Here is a 20,424-nt window from a genome sequence, read left to right as displayed (position 1 = left end):
GCCCAACTCTCCGCCCGTGGAGGCCCTTTACTTTCGTATTCGTACGATCTGCTAAAAGAAATGTTGACAGATCACTAGTGCCGGGTTTAGAGGCATGTGAAGCGAACGCCTAAACCCGGAACTTGCGTGGCCTCTTCGGGCACGTGCGCACATTGTACGCAAACGGAGAGGCCGCAAATTCCGACCCGCTGTATAAATAAAAGAAACAAGGCAGGAAACAAGTCAATTCATCGTTCTGAATTTGTAGACAGAGAGGGGTGGGAGGAAAAGAGAAAAGGGAGTATTCTATACTAAAAATTATCTGCACGGTAGTCTCCTTTAACACAGGATTATTATTTTTTTAGGAACAAAACTTAAATGGTGAGAGTATCGTATCTTTACCTGTCGACGCCATAAATGTACATTACAGCCACCATCTCACAGAAAGCAATAATCAGCAGAGGGATGGAGCCGGCATAGGTGTCAAACAGAGCCAACCAGTAGTTTCCCGAATTTAAGACAAATATGAAAGCAATGAAAAAGCACACCAGACAAACAAGGCCTGTAAGAGAGAACAACAGAATTTGTTTTCCTCGCATTAGCAAATTAACAACAACAACTTGTATTTATATAGCGCCTTTAACGTATTGAAACATCCCATGGTGCTTCACAGGAGTATTATAAGATTTTAAAATTTGACACCGAGCCACATAAGGAGAAATCAGGCCAGGTGACCAAAAGCTTGGTCAAAGAGGGTTTTAAGGAGCGCTTTGAAGGAGGAAAGTGAGGTGGTGAGGTTTAGGCAGGGAATTCCAGAGCTTGGGGCCTAGGCAACAGAAGGCACGACCACCAATGGTTGAGTGATTACAATTAGGGATGTTCAAGAGGGCAGAATTAGAGGAACGTAGATATCTCGGGAGGTTGTGGGGCTGGAGGAGATTACAGAGATAGGGAGGGGTGAGGCCATGGAGCGATTTGAAAACAAGGATGAGAATTTTGAAATCAAGGCGTTGCTTAAACGGGAGCCAATGTAGGTCAGCGAGCACATTGGGTAATGGGTGAGCAGGACTTGGTGCGAGTTAGGACACTGGTAGCCAAGTTTTGGATCATCTCTAGTTTACAACACAATGGAGAGTGAATTTCGCCTCCCTCCTGCCCCACCAAAAAATCGGGCAGTGGCAGGAACAAACATGTGAGGGAAACCAAAATTCCGACTTATTGTCCACTTGGTCCGCTTTTCGGCAGGCCTCGATCCTGGCAGCCAGAACTCCCACCGGAAACAGGCTCATGAATAAATTAAAATCAGGGGTCAGTAATTGTGATCCCCGACACCACGTTTCTCTCTATCCACCTGGCTACCATCATTCCCATCTCCCGCCCACCAAGTGTTGTGTCTGTAAGCATTCTAGTAATGACTCCATGAGGTAAGGTAGTGCACTTGAACTGTTGTGAGCTTAGTCCATTTATTGCAGCTCCTGAATGAGGTTACAGTAAGGTGAGCTCCCTTTTATACTTGGTTACCTGCAGTGTGCAGGTGAGCTCTAGGTCTCCACCAGTTGCACCCTCTGGTGGTATAGGTATATTGTATACAAGTGTAAAGATACATTCAATGGTCTTATGTAACTGTACATTCAGTGTACAGGGTATATACATACACAACACCAAGCATGCTCGCTAGAAGTCAGGAAGCAGCCATTTTGAGCGTACTTCAAAGTCAGGGAAAAGTTGAGATTTTTACTGTAGTTGCTTGTGTGTTTTGAGCCTTAAAGTTTGACAATATTCGATATCCTTGTTGCAAAAATCTTTGCCAGCCATTATAAGCTATTGCTGCCTTTCAGCTCTGACTCTTGCACTCTCCCCCTTTCAGGTGCTGTTGCAGGCCCGAAAAGGTGCAGGTTTTGCGTGACAGCTTACCAGATTCATTCAATTGAGGCCGAAGCACAAAAACGGCTCGAGCTTCACGTCGACCCCAATGGGTTGGCAGTGAGCTTGCCCCATCCACCGCCTGCCCTTAATATAAATATATAAATATAGATATAAATATATATCAAAAACGCTATATATGAAAATCGAACCCAACGTAACACACACAGGCAAGTTTCCTCTGTTCTGTAATGTTAATGAAAAAGTATCAGTGAAAATAACGTGGGCTTCCCCGCGGTATTTTTCACTAATATAAGCGAATAGATGAAAATACCCCAGCCACTATAAGCTAATGCTTCCTTTCATCTCTGACTCTTGCACTCTTCCCCTTTCAGCTGCACTCTAATTGTACAGGGGCACATTGCGATTGTAAGACAACTTTAACATCTCCCATTTGGATGAATATTTGTATATATTTTGTTTGAAAAACTCAGAAACTGTTTATAAAGGAAATGGTGCTTGTTCTTACCCTCTGATTTTATGCCTGAATTAGTCTTTATCCAACAGTAAATCTATAGGTTTTTCACTTCTTTTACCTAAGTTCTTAGACATTTGACGACACTCTAGTCTGGTATTTGTCCTTGCAGAGAAAACTGATTGAATATTTACAAATGGGACAGTAGATACAATAATAAATTGTCCCACCCCATTTAAGAGAAGTAGTTGAACTTTCTCTCCATTATTTAGTCTGTGTTTTAGTTTGAACATTGTTAGTGTTGTTTTTTTCTTACAAGTGCAAAGTTCTCAAATCACGGCAACTAATATAACAACCTCTGGGATCATTGTAGCCTTAGCAAAGACTCAGCTCTTACCACGTTACAGAATCGAGTTGCCCTCTGAAGCCAGGATTGCTCACACTTTTGACCATGCTTAGAAATGCTGATCTTTCTGAGCATGGATGGTAAAAGCTGATTGGTTTGGTGTATTTCATAACTAATACCCTGTTATAACAAACTCAAAATAATGAATAAAGATCTTGTCGGCATCATCATCATAGGCAGTCCCTCGAAATCGAGGAAAACTTGCTTCCACTCTAAAAGTGAGTTTCCAGGTGACTGAACAGTCCAATACGGGAATTACAGTCTCTGTCACAGGTGGGGCAGACAGTGGTTGAAGGAAAGGGTGGGTGGGACTGGTTTGCCGCATGCTCCTTCCGCTGCCTGCGCTTGTTTTCTGCATGCTCTCAGCGATGAGATTCGATGTGCTCAGCGCCCTCCCGGATGCTCTTCCTCCACTAAGGGCGATCTTTGGCCAGGGACTCCCAAGTGTCGTTGGGGATGTTGCACTTTATCAAGGAGGCTTTGAGGGTGTAACATGTAGCTAGTTGTTTCCCCCAGGGTGGGAAAAAGTATCAGTAACCCCAGGTGATTCTCAGTCCTTGGAACAATTACCAACCAAATCCTTTACATTGCCTAAGGAGGCCTCAACTATTCATCATGTTTATTAATGGCTTGGATGAAGGAATAGAGAGTTGTATATACAAGTTTGCAGATAACATTAAGTTAGAAGGGACAGTAAGTATTGCAAATTAATTGTGTCAGCCATGGCTCAGTGGGTAGTACCCTCGCCTCTGAGGCAGAAGGCTGTAGCCTCAAGTCCCAATCCAGAGGCTTGAGCACAAAAATCTAGGGAGCACAAAAATGAGGGTGTGCTACACTGTCAGAGGTACCGTCTTTCGGATGAGACATTGAACCGAGGCCCCGTCTGTCAGGTGGACAACAGAGGAGTTATCTCCGGTGTCCTGGCCAATATTTATTCCTCAATCAACATCACAAAAAAAAACAGATTATCTGGTCATTATCACATTGCTGTTTGTGGGAGCTTGCTGTGTGTAAATTACAACAGTGACTACACCTCAAACAGTACTTCATTGGCTGTAAAGTGCTTTGGGACGTCCGGTGGTTGTGAAAGGCGCTATATAAATGCATATCTCTCTTTTTCTTTTCCGATCGAAGCAGCAAGTTATAATGGGACATCGACAGACTAAGTGACTGTGGGCAAATATATGAAAAATAATGTTCAATGTGGGCAAGTGTGCATTCGGCCACTTTGGACCCAAGAAAGATAGATCAGAATATTTTCTAAATGGTGAGAAACTCGGAACTGTAGAGGAGCAAGGGGATTTTGGAATCCAAGTATACAAGTTATTAAAAGCTAATACACAGGGTACAAAAAGCAATCAAGAAGGCTAGGCTTTTATCCTAAGGAGGCTGGAATTGAAGGGGGAGAGAGTTATGCTACAGCTGGAGTACTGCGTGCAGTTCTGGTCGCCGTATTATAGGAAGGACATGATTGCACTAGAAAGGGTGCAGAGGAGATTTACTAGCATGCTGCCTGGAATGGAGAATCTTAGCGATGAGGACAGTAAGAACCGAATTGGATTTCAACCAATTTCACATCGCACCCTTACGACCAACAGATAGAGATTTTCAACCAATCAGTCTGAACCCAGGTCCCAGGGGTGAAAGGTCAGTGTTTAACCTAATGTACCACCCATTCTCCCTAATTCCCGAGCAGGAATTTTGATCACTCAGTTCTGCAAAGGATTGGATGATGTTTTGGTCAAAGGAATAATGTCCATTGTTCTCTGATGCTGTATGATGGGGCTGTTGTGAGGGATGATTCCCTTAATATGTAATTGAAACTCATCTGTACAATCCTCACTTTGCTGCATTTTCATCAAGTTAAAAAAAAGTGTTGCATTTATGTAGCGCCTTTCACAACCACTGGACGTCGGAAAGCACTTTACAGCCAATGAAGTACATTTTGAAGTGTAGTCACTGTTGTAATGCGGGAAACACAGCAGCCAATTTGCACACAGCAAGCTCCCACAAGCAGCAATGTGATAATGGCCAGATAATCTGTTTCAGTGATGCTGATGGAGGGGTAAATATTGGCCAGGACACCACGGATAACTCCCCTGCTCTTCTTTGAAATAGCGCCATGGGATCTTTTACATCCACCTTCGAGTGCAGACGGCCTCGGTTCATCTTAAAGACGGCACCTCCGACAGTGCAGCGCTCCCTCAGCACTGCACTAGGAGTGTCAACCTAGATTTTGGTTGCATAGGTCTCTGGAACCCACAACCTTCTGACTCAGAGGCAAGGGTGCTACCCACTGAGCCACGACTGACTCTAAATAAGACGTGTAAGGCCAAGTATTGAGAGGATCTGTGCCACCAGTGGAGCAGGCAGTGCATATCAGGAAATTGTGGTGTAAGTGAGATCACAACTACTCAATAATCAAATAGCAGCAGGGAGACAAAGTATATTTTATTCTTGCACCTGGATGCTCTAGCGGACACTTAGGCTGCGAATTTTGTTGGGGCCCCACTCCACTGAAATCATTTTGTCAGACTTGTGGCGGAACTTCTGTTTCCTGCACATTTATCGGCAGTTTCGGCAGCGGAGCAGGAGCAGCTCCAGGCAAATTACTGACCCTTGGTATTAATGTGTGTACACATTAAGGGACAGACTTGATAACGTTAACATTATTCCTTCCAAATAGAAATGAAAACAGAGCTTTTACTTATCAAGAATTAGTTAAACTGCAAGACTCTTTGGTAAATATGACTCAAAAAGTGATAACAGCAGTTGTTTTATAGTGCAGACTAACAGTTCAAACAGAGGATCTGTCTTTACCGGTAATAAGTTCCTTGGGCCACTTCTTTGGGAGGAGTTGCAGATCTTCCAGCGGTACCAGCACGCCCTCTATATTCCCAAACATTGAAGACAGTCCAAGGCAGAATAACATTATGAAGAACAAAACGGACCATAACGGACTGACGGGCATTTTTGTAATAGCTTCAGTAAAGACGATAAAAGCCAATCCAGTGCCTTCGACACCCTGTGTAAAAGGAGATTAGCATCGGTTGAAAAGGTTTGGGAACAGGCCTTAGCGCTCAATTACATGGCAGTCAGGTTGGACAAAGAGTCGGATTAAGCAACTCTGGCACAAAGCCCATAGTCATAGAGAAACATAGAAAATAGGTGCAGGAGTAGGCCATTCGGCCCTTCTAGCCTGCACCGCCATTCAATGAGTTCATGGCTGAACATTCAACTTCAGTACCCCATTCCTGCTTTCTCGCCATACCCCTTGATCCCCCTAGTAGTAAGGACCTCATCTAACTCCTTTTTGAATATATTTGGTGAATTGGCCTCAACAACTTTCTGTGGTAGAGAATTCCACAGGTTCACCACTCTCTGGGTGAAGAAGTTCCTCCGCATCTCGGTCCTAAATGGCTTACCCCTTATCCTTAGACTGTGACCTCTGGTTCTGGACTTCCCCAACATTGGGAACATTCTTCCTGCATCTAACCTGTCTAACCTCGTCAGAATTTTTAATGTTTCTATGAGGTCCCCTCTCATTCTTCTGAACTCCAGTGAATACAAGTCCAGTTGATCCAGTCTTTCTTGATAGGTCAGTCCCGCCATCCCGGGAATCAGTCTGGTGAACCTTCGCTGCACTCCCTCAATAGCAAGAATGTCCTTCCTCAGGTTAGGAGACCAAAACTGTACACAATACTCCAGGTGTGGCCTCACCAAGGCCCTGTACAACTGTAGCAACACCTCCCTGCCCCTGTATTCAAATCCCCTTGCTATGAAGGCCAACATGCCATTTGCTTTCTTAACCGCCTGCTGCACCTGCATGCCAACCTTCAATGACTGATGTACCATGACACCCAGGTCTCTTTGCACCTCCCCTTTTCCTAATCTGTCACCATTCAGATAATAGTCTATCTCTCTGTTTTTACCACCAAAGTGGATAACCTCACATTTATCCACATTATACTTCATCTGCCATGCATTTTCCCACTCACCTAACCTATCCAAGTCGCTCTGCAGCCTCACAGCATCCTCCTCACAGCTCACACTGCCACCCAACTTAGTATCATCTGCAAATTTGGAGATACTACATTTAATCCCCTCATCTAAATCATTAATGTACAGTGTAAACAGCTGGGGCCCCAGCACAGAACCTTGCGGTACCCCACTAGTCACTGCCTGCCATTCTGAAAAGTACCCATTTACTCCTACTCTTTGCTTCCTGTCTGACAACCAGTTCTCAATCCACGTCAGCACACTACCCACAATCCCATGTGCTCTAACTTTGCACATCAATCTCTTGTGTGGGACCTTGTTGAACGCCTTCTGAAAGTCCAAATATACCACATCAACTGGTTCTCCCTTGTCCACTCTACTGGAAACATCCTCAAAGAATTCCAGAAGATTTGTCAAGCATGATTTCCCTTTCACAAATCCATGCTGACTTGGACCTATCATGTCACCTCTTTCCAAATGCACTGCTATGACATCCTTAATAATTGATTCCATCATTTTACCAACTACCGATGTCAGGCTGACCGGTCTATAATTCCCTGTTTCTCTTTCCCTCCTTTTTTAAAAAGTGGGGTTACATTGGCTACCCTCCACTCTATAGGAACTGATCCAGAGTCAATGGAATGTTGGAAAATGACTGTCAATGCATCCGCTATTTCCAAGGCCACCTTCTTAAGTACTCTGGGATGCAGTCCATCAGGCCCTGGGGATTTATCGGCCTTCAATCCCATCAATTTCCCCAACACAATTTCCCGGCTAATAAGGATTTCCCTCAGTTCCTCCTCCTTACTAGACCCCCCGACCCCTTTTATAACCGGAAGGTTGTTCGTGTCCTCCTTCGTGAATACTGAACCAAAGTACTTGTTCAATTGGTCCGCCATTTCTTTGTTCCCCGTTATGACTTCCCTTGATTCTGACTGCAGGGGACCTACGTTTGTTTTTACTAACCTTTTTCTCTTTACATATCTATAGAAAGTTTTGCAATCCGTCTTAATGTTCCCTGCAAGCTTCTTCTCATACTCCATTTTCCCTGCCCTAATCAAACCCTTTGTCCTCCTCTGCTGAGTTCTAAATTTCTCCCAGTCCCCAGGTTCGCTGCTATTTCTGGCCAATTTGTATGCCACTTCCTTGGCTTTAATACTATCCCTGATTTCCCTTGATAGCCACGGTTGAGCCACCTTCCCTTTTTTATTTTTATGCCAGACAGGAATGTACAATTGTTATAGTTCATCCATGCGGTCTCTAAATGTCTGCCATTGCCCATCCACAGTCAACCCCTTAAGTATCATTCGCCAATCCATCCCAGCCAATTCACGCCTCATACCTTCAAAGTTAGCCTTCTTTAAGTTCTGGACCATGGTTTCTGAATTAACTGTTTCTCCATCCTAATGCAGAATTCCACCATATTATGGTCACTCTTCCCCAAGGGGCCTCGCACAACGAGATTGCTAATTAATCCTCTCTCATTACATAACACCCAGTCTAAGATGGTCTCTCCCCTAGTTGGTTCCTCGACATATTGGTCTAAAAAACCATCCCTTATGCACTCCAGGAAATCCTCCTCCACCGTATTGCTTCCAGTTTGGTTAGCCCAATCTATGTGCATATTAAAGTCACCCATTATAACTGCTGCACCTTTATTGCATGCACCCCTAATTTCCTGTTTGATGCCCTCCCCAATATCACTACTACTGTTTGGAGGTCTGTACACAACTCCCACTAACGTTTTTTGCCCTTTGGTGTTCTGCAGCTCTACCCATATAGATTCCACATCATCCAAGCTAATGTCCTTCCTAACTATTGCCTTAATCTCCTCCTTAACCAGCAATGCTACCCCACCTCCTTTTCCTTTTATTCTATCCTTCCTGAATGTTGAATACCCCTGGATGTTGAGTTCCCAGCCCTGATCATCCTGGAGCCACGTCTCCGTAATCCCAATCACATCATATTTGTTAACATCTATTTGCACAGTTAATTCATCCACCTTATTGCGGATACTCCTTGCATTAAGACACAAAGCCTTTAGGCTTGTTTTTTTAACACCCTCTGTCCTTTTAGAATTTTGCTGTACAATGGCCCTTTTTGTTCTTTGCCTTGGGTTTCTCTGCCCTCCACTTTTCCTCATCTCCTTTCTGTCTTTTGCTTTTGCCTCCTTTTTGTTTCCCTCTATCTCCCTGCATTGGTTCCCATCCCCCTGCCATATTAGTTTAACTCCTCCCCAACAGCACTAGCAAACACTCCCCCGAGGACATTGGTTCCGATTCTGCCCAGGTGCAGACCGTCTGGATTGTACTGGTCCCACCTCCCCCAGAACCGGTTCCAATGCCCCAGGAATTTGAATCCCTCCCTGCTGCACCATTGCTCAAGCCACGTATTCATCTGAGCTAACCTGCGATTCCTACTCTGACTAGCACGTGGCACTGGTAGCAATCCTGAGATTACTACTTTTGAGGTCCTACTTTTTAGTCATGCACCGACTAACAGCATGAGCACCACCATCTCCATTACATTGGCAACCACTGGTTTCTGGAGGAGACTGCAGAATGAACGGGGATCAATGAAGGAACAGTAAAAGAGCTACAGAGTACAGAAGAGAAAGAATCAAAGGCTTTGCTATAAGTACTATCTTTGCCTCATTTAGAAGTTGACTAAAGGGGGAGGATTTAATGATGCCGTTTAGCGGATCACATTAACTTTGTTAGCTTAGAATGTTGTTCCAGGAACTGAACCTGTTGAGATAAATATGTCACAAAAGCAAAACACTGCAGATGCTGGAACCGGAACTAAAAACAGACAATGCTGAAAACACTCAGCAGGTCAGGCAGTATCTGTGGAGAGAGAAACAGAGTTCACGAGTCAGGTCGATGACCCTTCATCAGAACTGGAAAAAGTTAGAGACGTAACAGGTTTTTAAGCAAGTGCAGAGGCAGGGAAAGCTGGGAGGGGAAGAAAGAACAAAAGGGAAGGTCTGTGTTAGGGTGGAAGGCAGAAGAGATTGAGAGAAAAAAGAGATGCTTGAACAAAGAAAAGGGAGATAAATATGCTCTCTCATTAATGAGGTGTGGCTAATATTCCACCGACACTTATAGATATGAACCTGTATACATATGATGGCCCAGAAATTGAGGTCGGAGGCTTCCTGCAGGCGGATGCCTCCAACCTGAAACATTTCTACGAAAGTACCTGGTGATCCCGGAGGAGTGTGGGATTCCAGTGGGGGAGACCTTCTCTTCCCGTGCTGCGAAGTGCGCTCCCATCCTCTACGTTCCCACACAGGAGGTGCAGTCACATGTGACTGCTCAACCAATCAGGTACAGTATTCCACAGCAATCTCATTAATAGCAATGAGAACTCTGTATCCACGAGTTCCCATTGCTATTAATGAGAAAAAAAACACACTAAGCACCATAATAAAAAATAAAAAACACACCTCACATAATTAAAATTCATTGAAATTAAAGTTAATAAATGCCTTAGAAAAAAAATTAATTTTTCCGATTATTTTTAAAATTTTGTAATTATGGTTAAAAATAAACTTACCTTAGTGGGCAGGGTTTTTAAACAATAAAATGTGTTTAAATTGAATTTAGTTATATTTTTGTATGTTTTAAAACTCTTATGCCTGTAACAATAGGCTGCGCTCCTGTTTTTATCAGGTGCAAGAGTTTTCAGGACATTTGCTGGGCAAGATACGGGTAAATCCCGCAATCTTGCCCGTGCAAATGTCCTCGCTCCCGAGATACGTTGGATCTGTCAAGCTCCAGCTTTTGCGATGCCTTCCCGGGTCCATACACACTCCATACAGACTCGAGGAGGCTGGGATATCCAGGCCAGTGTTTCTTTTTGGAGTTTATTTTTGGGACGTGGAGGTGAAGTGGAGCTAAATAATTCTTTGCATTCTTGGCTCCTACAGCACAATTTTTAAAAGTCCAATGTGTCTAAAGCAATGTTGCATAAAATAGAATTATTTGTGTAATTCAGCCTTTATATTTTGAAACTACTTAGTGAAACCGAACTTATGGAAGAACTGCAATTTTGAATGATAGAGAGTGCATGAAAATTAGTTTTGACAGTACACATTTTTCATCTACCTTCCAAAGAAAGCAGCCGAGAAAGGGGTTTGAAGGATCTGAGGACATTTAAAGAATTCACTGCTAAGGCAGTTTGAACAGACACAGTGTGAGCTATGTACCTGACTCAGTATAGCTTGCAGATCACAGGTCTTCAAATGCAGCTCTGAGACGGTTGTTGGGTAGGTATTGTTTAGGTACTGCAAGACTTCTTCATAGTTTGCTTGAGTCAAATTGTTTTCTGGCAGATCAAAAGTATTGGTCAAGCTCATGATATTGCTGTAAGAAAACAAAACAAATTACAGTATCAGACATTAAACAAAGTTACATGATTCTTTTGTAATATGCTCCAGGGACTTGAGCACAAAAATCTAGGCTGACACTCCAGTGCAGTGCTGAGGGAGCGCTGCACTGTCGGAGGTACCGTCTTTCGGGATGAGACGTTAAACCGAGGCCCCGTCTGCTCTCTTGGGTGGATGTAAAAGATCCCATGGTACTATTTCGAAGAAGAGCAGGGGAGTTATCCCCGGTGTCCTGGCCAATATTTATCCCTCAATCAACATCACTAAAACAGTTTATATGGTCATCACATTGCTGTTTGTGGGAGCTTGCTGTGCGCCAACTGGCTGCCGCGCTTCACACATTACAACAGTGACTACACTTCAAAGCGCTTTGAGGCGTCCAGTGGTCGTGAAAGGCACAAAATAAAAGTAAGTTTTTCTTTTTCCTTTTACATAGTTTTTTCAAATATCTTTTCTGCTCATGAAAAACATGAGGGCTAATTTCCCTTCCCCCTTCATGCTCAGAAATGGAGGAAGAAAGTCAGCTGTGAATGGCTTCTGGCTGAGGAAAGCAGCCACACGACTCCCAGGCCCAACTGCCTTCTTGCTGCCCCTGAAAATGAAGCAACTTACCTTCTTGTGTGGCTCCCACAGCACCTCAAGGCTAGTAATCTCTGGATTACTCCCAGTGCCATGGGCGAGTGAGAGTTGAAATAGGTGGATAGGGCAGGTCGATGCATGGTTCGAAGGCATGGTGCAGGAAGGAAGTTTTCACACTCCCGGGACATCGGGACTATTTCTGTGGCAGGACGGACCTGTTCAAGATGGACAGGTTGCACCTGTACAGGGCTGGGACCAAAATCATCACAGGCGGGTTAACTCGTGCTGTGGGGGAGGGTCTAAACTAATTGGGCAAGGGGCTGGGCACCAAGATGTAGTATGAAAAAGTAGAACCAAGGTACACAGAGGATTGGGAGAGACAGTTAGAGTTAGAAATTAGACAGAATCAGGAGGGATTATGCAAAATACCAAAGAGCCAAAATTGCCCCGCACTGGGTTGGCAGCACATCATTGGGATTGTAGGTATTCCTTGCGGGAAGTGCCAGTAATGGCACAGAATTGCTCCCTTGAAGCAAAACGATGGTGGGGGTGGTAACTGTGACTTCTATCGGGGGGTCCCAGGGTGCTCGTGGCGCACGATGCCCAGCGCCGCGCTACACATATCTGATGACGTCAATGTGAGGTGCCGCGTCCTGCCGCTGCCTAGCAACGTCCCTCCCCTTCTCTTAAAGGGGGAAGGTTGCTGCGATCTGAGCCGCGCCTTCAGTACTGCCCACTGGGCCACCAGGGAGGGTACCAGCCTGCCCGTTGGCAGCCCCGGCCCAAACCAGCAGCCGCCATTGTAGGGCCGGCTGAAAAGTCGGCTCACACAAAAAAGATGGCGGCTGCCGGGACGCCACAGTCATCGCAGCTCCTCACACCGAGAAGCTGTCGGTGGCGTCGCCCCGTGCAGGCCTCACCCCCGCTGGGCGCAAAGGGGTAGGCGTGCTCGCCGATGACATCATCGCCAGGGTGCAGCACAGAGACCCCTTTTTGCAGGTGGAGCCCCGGGGGGGAGATTCCAGGGGCAGCACTCTGTGCACAGGGCCCGGGCGACAACCCTTCAGTGCATCCTTATCGCCGGCGCTAACTGGCTCGGCGTAAAGGGACTATTTCAGCCCCAAAGAGTTCGGAGGTCATGCGTGTAATTACATGAAGAGTAGTTAATAAATGCTAGCCTTGCCAGCAATGCCGACATCCCGAGAATGAATTAAAAAAAACACAAATACAAAAGCAAAATCCTGTGGATGTTAGAATCTGAAAAAGAAACAGAAAATGCTGGAAATACTCAGCATGTGTGGAGAGAGACACAGAGTTAGCATGTCAGGTCGATGACCCTTCGTCAGAACTGGGAAAAGTTAGAGATGTTACAGGTTTTTAAGCCAGGGTAGGGGCAGGGAAAGGGCGGGGGTGGGGGAGGAAAGAACAAAAGGGAAGGTCTGTGATCGGGTGGAAGGCAGGAGAGATTAAGAGACAAAAGAGATGATGGTGCGAGGCAAAAGGAGATGGTAATGGGACAAGTTAAGAAACAAAAGCTGGGTCTACATAGGGTGTAAATGGTAAAATCAACAACAGCTGCCGTGGGAAAGAGAAAAAAAACAGAAAAAAAGAAAAAATAGGGGCAGAGGTTATGATATGAAATTGTTGAACTTGATGTTGAGTCCAGAAGGCTGTAAAGTGCCTAAACGAAAGATAAGGTGCTGTTCCTCGAGCTTGCGTTGAGCTTCATTGGAACAATGTAAGAGGCCGCGGATGGAAAGGTCAGAGTGGGAGAGGAGCGAAGAATTAAAGTGACAGAAAACAAGATTCAAAGCACATTGAGCAGCCTTGCACAAACTTAGTATGAAAATAAATGTTTAAAATTATGTTTATGTTTCTTTCTAAATACAGTCTGCTGATTTGAAGTCTTTTTTGAGCAGAAATATTTGAATTGTTTGAATGAAGCAATGTAATGCAGCAAAGTACCAAAAAACAATAATATTCAGATAGTTTCATTCCCTGATAACTTACTTACTTATCAAAACAGGCATCAAATTGCTCCGTTGCTCGGAAACCAATAATGGAATATATTACCGTGGCTGCGTACACTGATGTGAAGCCATTGATGATGGAGATAGTCACAGCATCTCGCTCACAATTGTTGCTGTGGAATAAGGAGCAGTCAGTCATTGATTATTGGCTTTTAATATAAATAGATTGATGTTTTAGCACGATGAGTTTTATCAGATGCTACTTACTGAACAGAGTTATAACTGGAGAAGGATATCAGACCTCCAAAGGCCAAAGAAAAGGAATAAAATACTTGTGCTCCAGCATCTAACCAGGTGGTTGGATTTATCAATTCGTTCACCTGGAATTTGTAGAAATAGAGATGGATTATTTTCACCAAAGGGGCTTTATCAACAAGGCACAAGTCAGGATTGTGATGGAATATTCTCCACTTGTCCGGATGAGTGTAGCTCCAACATCACTCAAGAAGCTCGACACCATCCAGGACAAAGCAGCCCGCTTGATTGGCACCCCATCCACCACCTTCAACATTCACTCCCTCCAGAAGTTGCAGAAACGTAAAGGGAAAAAGAAAGCTACAAATACTTACATTTGGTGTGAAGAGAAATATTATTCCATCGACGGATCCTTTTAATGTCAACCCTCGAATCAAGAAGATTGTAAGTACGAGATAAGGGAGTGTAGAAGTAACATATACAGCCTGGGGGAAAAAGAGAAAAGATTAAGGGCTAAATATTTGATGCGCCCGTTTGGGGGGCGGTCACAGTCGCGAGGCGTGAGACTTTGCGCCGGGCGCAGAAGTCTCGTCTCTCGCGAGAAATTGGGGTTACCGCTCCCAAAAGGAAGAGGAGCACTAAAGCAAGCACTCAACTGCCTTTCTGGGGCAGTAGCGGGGTGCATGGCTCAGAATTAAAGGGAAGGGCCCGAGCTGCTTACTCTGCATTGATGAAATGGTTCTACCGGGACCCCGGGGAGTGGGAGTGCCACCTCCCCACCCCATAATTGGCCTTGGGATTTTACCTGTATTTTTGCCGGTCCCCATGGCTGGTGGTGGGTCAGGGGTGTTTAATCATGATGCAACACATGTCACGACATGGTGGAACAGATGCTCTTTTCCCGCACTTCATTTTCGTACGCTCGGATATTCGTGTCACTCAGAGTGACAATTTAAAAGCATGGTTGGTTTTCCCCTCCCTACTTCACCACCAATGAGACCAATTGCAACTCCCTTATCCGATAATTCAGAACACATTTGAGATCAAACATGGCCTTCCTCGGTCTGTATGGCTCAACTAAATGCCCTGTAAACGTCAGTGAAGCCCATTAGATATCCGATTATAATGTAATTTTAACGCATCTCTTCTCCAATGAAGATGATCATGATTATGGTCAATAATATAAGCACGGCCAGCTGCTGTCACCTTTAACATGGTGTCTGTGGGCTGGGTGCAGTGACACATGCAACAGTGAGGCCTGACTATTGCCTGCTGGTGAGTTAGGATTAGACTTAGCTGTAATGTCCTCTGCATTCAAATAACCCGATGAGACTCACTACCAAGGCTACTTGGTGAGAAATAAAAGGAATGACTGCTGCTAGTGGATCTGTGACCCAGCAAGAAATCAATACCTTCAGCAGAGAAGGATGGTTGTGGGGAGAAAACATAGAAACATAGAAAATAGGTGCAGGAGTAGGCCATTCGGCCCTTCGAGCCTGCATCACCATTCAATAAGATCATGGCTGATCATTCCCTCAGTACCCCTTTCTTGCTTTCTCTCCATACCCCCTGATCGCTTTAGCCGTAAGGGCCATATCTAACTCCCTCTTGAATATATCCAATGAACTGGCATCAACAACTCTCTGCGGCAGGGAATTCCACAGGTTAACAACTCTCTGAGTGAAGAAGTTTCTCCTCATCTCAATCCTAAATGGCCTACCCCTTATCCTAAGGCTGTGTCCCCTGGTTCTGGACTTCCCCAACATCGGGAACATTCTACCCACATCTAACCTGTCCCATCCCGTCAGAATCTTATATGTTTCTATGAGATCCCCTCTCATCCTTCTAAACTCCAATGTATAAAGACCCAATTGATCCAGTCCCTCTTCATATGTCAGTCCAGCCATCCCGGGAATCAGTCTGGTGAACCTTCGCTGCACTCCCTCAATAGCAAGAACGTCCTTCCTCAGATTAGGAGACCAAAACTGAACACAATATTCCAGGTGAGGCCTCAGCAAGGCCCTGTACAACTGCAGTAAGACCTCCCTGCTCCTGTACTCAAATCTCCTAGCTATGAAGGCCAACATACCATTTGCCTTCTTCACCGCCTGCTGTACCTGTATGGCAACTTTCAATGACTGATGAACCATGACACCCAGGTCTCGTTGCACCTCCCCTTTTCCTAATCTGCCGCCATTCAGATAATATTCTGTCTTCACGTTTTTGCTCCCAAAGTGGATAACCTCACATTTATCCACATTATATTGCATCTGCCATGCATTTGCCCACTCACCTAACCTGTCCAAGTCACCCTGCAGCCTCTTAGCGTCCCCCTCACAGCTCACACCGCCACCCAGTTTAGTGTCATCTGCAAACTTGGAGATATTACACTCAATTCCTTCATCTAAATCAATGATGTATATGGTAAAGAGCTGGGGTCCCAGCACTGAGTCCTGCAGCACTCCACTAGTCACTGCCTGCCATTCTGAAAAGGACCTGTATATCCCGACTCTCTGCTTCCTGTCTGTCAACCAGTTCTCTATCCACGTCAGTATATTACCCCCAATACCATGTGCTTTGATTTTGCACACCAATCTCTTGTGTGGGACCTTGTCAAAAACCTTTTGAAAGTCCAAATACACCACATCCATTGGTTCTCCCTTGTCCGATCTACTAGTTACATCCTCAAAAAATTCCAGAAGATTTGTCAAGCATGATTTCCCCTTCATAAATCCATGCTGACTTGGACCGATCCTGTCGCTCCCCTTTAAGACAAAATACTTGCTGTTGCTGAGAGAGGATGAACCAGGCAGACTATTTTGGTGGCTATTACAAACAGTGAAAGAAAGAAAGACTTGGATTTATATAATGCCTTTCATGGCCACCGGACAACTCAAAGCACTTTACAGCCAATGAAGTACTTTTGGAGTGTAGTACTTTTAGAAATGCGGCAGCCAATTTGCGCACAGCAAGCTCCCACAAACAGATAATGACCAGATAATCTGTTTTTGTTAAGCTGATTGAGGGATAAATATTAGCCAGGACACCAGAAATAATTCCCCTGCTCATCTTCAAAATAGTGACGTGGGATCTTTTACATCCACATGAGAGAGCAGACAGGCCTTGGTTAATGTTTCATCTGACAGACGGTACCTCCAGCAGTGCAGTACTCCCTCAGCACTGCACTGGAGTGTCAGCCTAGATTTTTGTGCTCAAGCAGAACACAATGGCATTTGTATATTTCAATGATGCATCGGAATCCAAATTAAGACATTGCATCACATGTGTGGCTATAAAGTATTACATTAAGTGGCACTATAGACTTTTCAGATGCAGCAATGCCCTTGAATGTTTGCCAAAGGTAATTCTGAGCATGAGGAAAAGGTTAAGACCGAACTGTTTAAATGAAAATCTTACGTTTGTACAAGCAGCTATAATGAATGTGTACACTACCTTGCCAGTTGTTTCAATGCCTCTGATTGTGCATACATACAGCACAGCCCACGCACAAATAAGGCTGAGTAACAGCCACCACTGGATGGTACCTGAATCCTCGATACCGGTTGAAATGTTTAAGGTTTCTCTGTACCAATAATAATCTACTGGAGAGCTCCTGGCACATTCATCCACATATCCTATCGACACATAAATAGTAGGGAAAGATATTACTCATGAGATGAGAATGTTACAATAAGGAGCCGGTGCAATACAATTCTAAGCAGCAAGCTCACAGACTCTCTCCATCCAACTCCCAATTCAGTGCTCATTTTTTTCCCTTCAAGTATTTATCCAATTCCTTTTCGAAAGATACTACTGAATCTACTTTCACCAGCCTTTCCGGCAGCGTATTCCAGATCACAACACGCTGCATAAAGACATATTTCTGTTAACTGCATAGTATTTGACTATGTTTGCCCCATAATTGGGCAGATGAATTCTTATACTGCTCCCCCGCCCCAACACCCGTCCCTTCTGATGGGAAATCCTGGAAGTGCCTGAGTCAAGTGCAGAGCTGTCAGTTTCTTCCACTATATCTGCTGCAGTTCTGCTCCCCAGAATTACATTATGCTGCCAGCAATATGCACTTAACATGTTGGCGACTGTTCTGATTCCATCCTGATTTCACAATTGGATGTCCTGTTACTTTTCACTGATCTTTACGGATAAAGTCCTGCATTTGAGAACAGAAAGACATTTTGCAAAATACAACTTACACCAATACCTGTATTGTTGTCTGTCAGTGGACAATTGCTCCAGGGTAGAGGCTCTTGGAATGAATTAAAGATGTACCACATAACCAAGGCAATGATGCTATTGTAATATAAACCAACCAGGAATGAAACCATCATTGATGCTATACCTAAGGAAATGAGAGTCAATATGAATGATATGCATCTACCAAAGTAAAGAGACAGCAATTGTATATATTTACATCAACACAGTAAATTATTCTGAAGAACAGATAATGCACAGTATAACTTAATTGTATTAATAATTTATTATTGTCCATGATGAATTGTATGCTGAAGCCTTTACAAATATTGATTTAACTGTCTTTATAGAATAAGACTAACGTTTAAAGTTAACAGGATTGCAAATATTGATTTATATAGTGTTGAGTATTTGGGAATTTGACTTCAGATTCAGAAGCCGGACGATTTCTGATGATTCCAGTTAACTGAGAAAATCAAAAGCTCAGTTGAAAAGTTGGCTTTATACAATCTGAATTGCATCTTAAAGATCAATGCCTATCTTGGATGCTCCTCCCTTGCTTTAGGGACTGGGCAATTGCCGAGCATTCATTGTATTGTGCTGCTCGAGCATGCATATCATGTGGTGACAGAGGTTTGGTACCGAATGTGCGATGGGCACAGGCGGTGCTAGCTATAAGAGTTTTATATATGTGTGTGTATAGCTGGGCCTTTAACCTATGTTGGGGAAATACTAGTGTATAAGCGCCTAACATATACATCTTAAATTCCTCTCTCTGCTATTTTACCGGAGGAATTATTCTAAATAGGTCAACCACTCCGCAAAAACAGAGAAGCAAGGAATTTCAGGTGAATGCATTAAGTGTTTGTATTATGCCGCAGTGTAAATTCATTGATATTGTTATTCTGAGCTTTAGTTAAAAATGATAATAAAATGACAATATTTTGGCAATATTGCAAAGATGTATTTTCCTACTATGCAGTTCGGGCTATGAACAATGTTCCCTCTAAATTTTCTCTGTTCTGGGCGGGCTACAAGCTCCTCTGAGCACTACTTTTTTGTCCGTGGGCAGTACATTTACATCACGGTTGTCAACGGACAAAGTTGCGAGCGCCCTGTTTATTTCGATGCGCGTTGCGTTCCACATTGTTGCACGGCTGAGCACATGCGCAATGTAGAACATAAGAACATAAGAATTAGGAACAGGAGTAGGCCATCTAGCCCCTCGAGCCTGCTCCGCCATTCAATAAGATCATGGCTGATCTGGTCGTGGACTCAGCTCCACTTACCCGCCCTCTCCCCGTAACCCTTAATTCCCTTATTGGTTAAAAATCTATCTATCTTTGACTTGAAAACATTCAATGAGCTATCCTCAACTGCTTCCTTGGGCAGAGAATTCCACAGATTCACAACCCTCTAGGAGAAGAAATTCCTTCTCAACTCAGTTTTAAATTGGCTCCTCCGTATTTTGAGGCTGTGCCCCTTAGTTCTAGTCTCCCCGACCAGTGGAAACAACCTCTCTGCCTCTATCTTGTCTATCCCTTTCATGATTTTAAATGTTTCTATAAGATCACCCCTCATCCTTCTGAACTCCAATGAGTAAAGACCCAGTCTACTCAATCTATCATCATAAGGTAACCCCCTCATTTCTGGAATCAGCCTAGTGAATCGTCTCTGTACCCCTTCCAAAGCTAGTATATCCTTCCTTAAGTAAGGTGACCAAAACTGTACGTAGTACTCCAGGTGCGGCCTTACCAATACCTTATACAGTTGCAGCAAGACCTCCCTGCTTTTGTACTCCATCCCTCTCGTAATGAAGGCCAACATTCCATTCTCCTTCCTGATTACCTGCTGCACCTGCAAACTAACCTTTTGGGATTCATGCACAAGGACCCCCAGGTCCCTCTGCACCACAGCATGTTGTAATTTCTCCCCATTCAAATAATATTCCCTTTTACTGTTTTTTTTCCCCAAGGTGGATGACCTCACACTTTCCGACATTGTATTCCATCTGCCAAACCTTAGCCCATTCGCTTAACCTATCCAAATCTCCTTGCAGCCTCTCTGTGTCCTCTACACAACCCGCTTTCCCACTAATCTTAATGTCATCTACAAATTTTGTTGCACTACACTCTGTCCTCTCTTCTAGGTCATCTATGTATATTGTAAACAGTTGTGGTCCCAGCACTGATCCCTGTGGCACACCACTAACCACTGATTTCCAACCAGAAAAGGACCCATTTATCCCGACTCTCTGCTTTCTGTTCGCCAGCCAATTCTCTATCCATGCTAATAC

General features: G+C 44.2%; 1 protein-coding gene across 1 annotated transcript in view; it reads right to left on the bottom strand.

Annotated features, from left to right (window-relative positions):
* slc6a19a.1 (solute carrier family 6 member 19a, tandem duplicate 1) overlaps nt 1-20,424 on the bottom strand; it is a 106,840-nt gene that overhangs the window by 9,890 nt on the left and 76,526 nt on the right. Inside the window, exons 3-10 of the mRNA XM_070880405.1 lie at nt 18,139-18,276; nt 17,370-17,551; nt 14,291-14,401; nt 13,929-14,041; nt 13,706-13,834; nt 10,933-11,089; nt 5,544-5,748; nt 382-541 (exon numbers count right to left, since the gene is read on the bottom strand). Of these exons, the coding sequence (XP_070736506.1) occupies nt 382-541; nt 5,544-5,748; nt 10,933-11,089; nt 13,706-13,834; nt 13,929-14,041; nt 14,291-14,401; nt 17,370-17,551; nt 18,139-18,276 (1,195 nt within the window). The remainder of the gene's footprint in view (nt 1-381; nt 542-5,543; nt 5,749-10,932; nt 11,090-13,705; nt 13,835-13,928; nt 14,042-14,290; nt 14,402-17,369; nt 17,552-18,138; nt 18,277-20,424) is intronic.

This window comes from Pristiophorus japonicus, chromosome 5 (assembly GCF_044704955.1).
Source record: "Pristiophorus japonicus isolate sPriJap1 chromosome 5, sPriJap1.hap1, whole genome shotgun sequence".
NCBI classification, from domain to species: domain Eukaryota; kingdom Metazoa; phylum Chordata; class Chondrichthyes; family Pristiophoridae; genus Pristiophorus; species Pristiophorus japonicus.
Note: the sequence above shows the minus strand (reverse complement) of the source record. Positions and strands in the feature narration are given on the sequence as shown.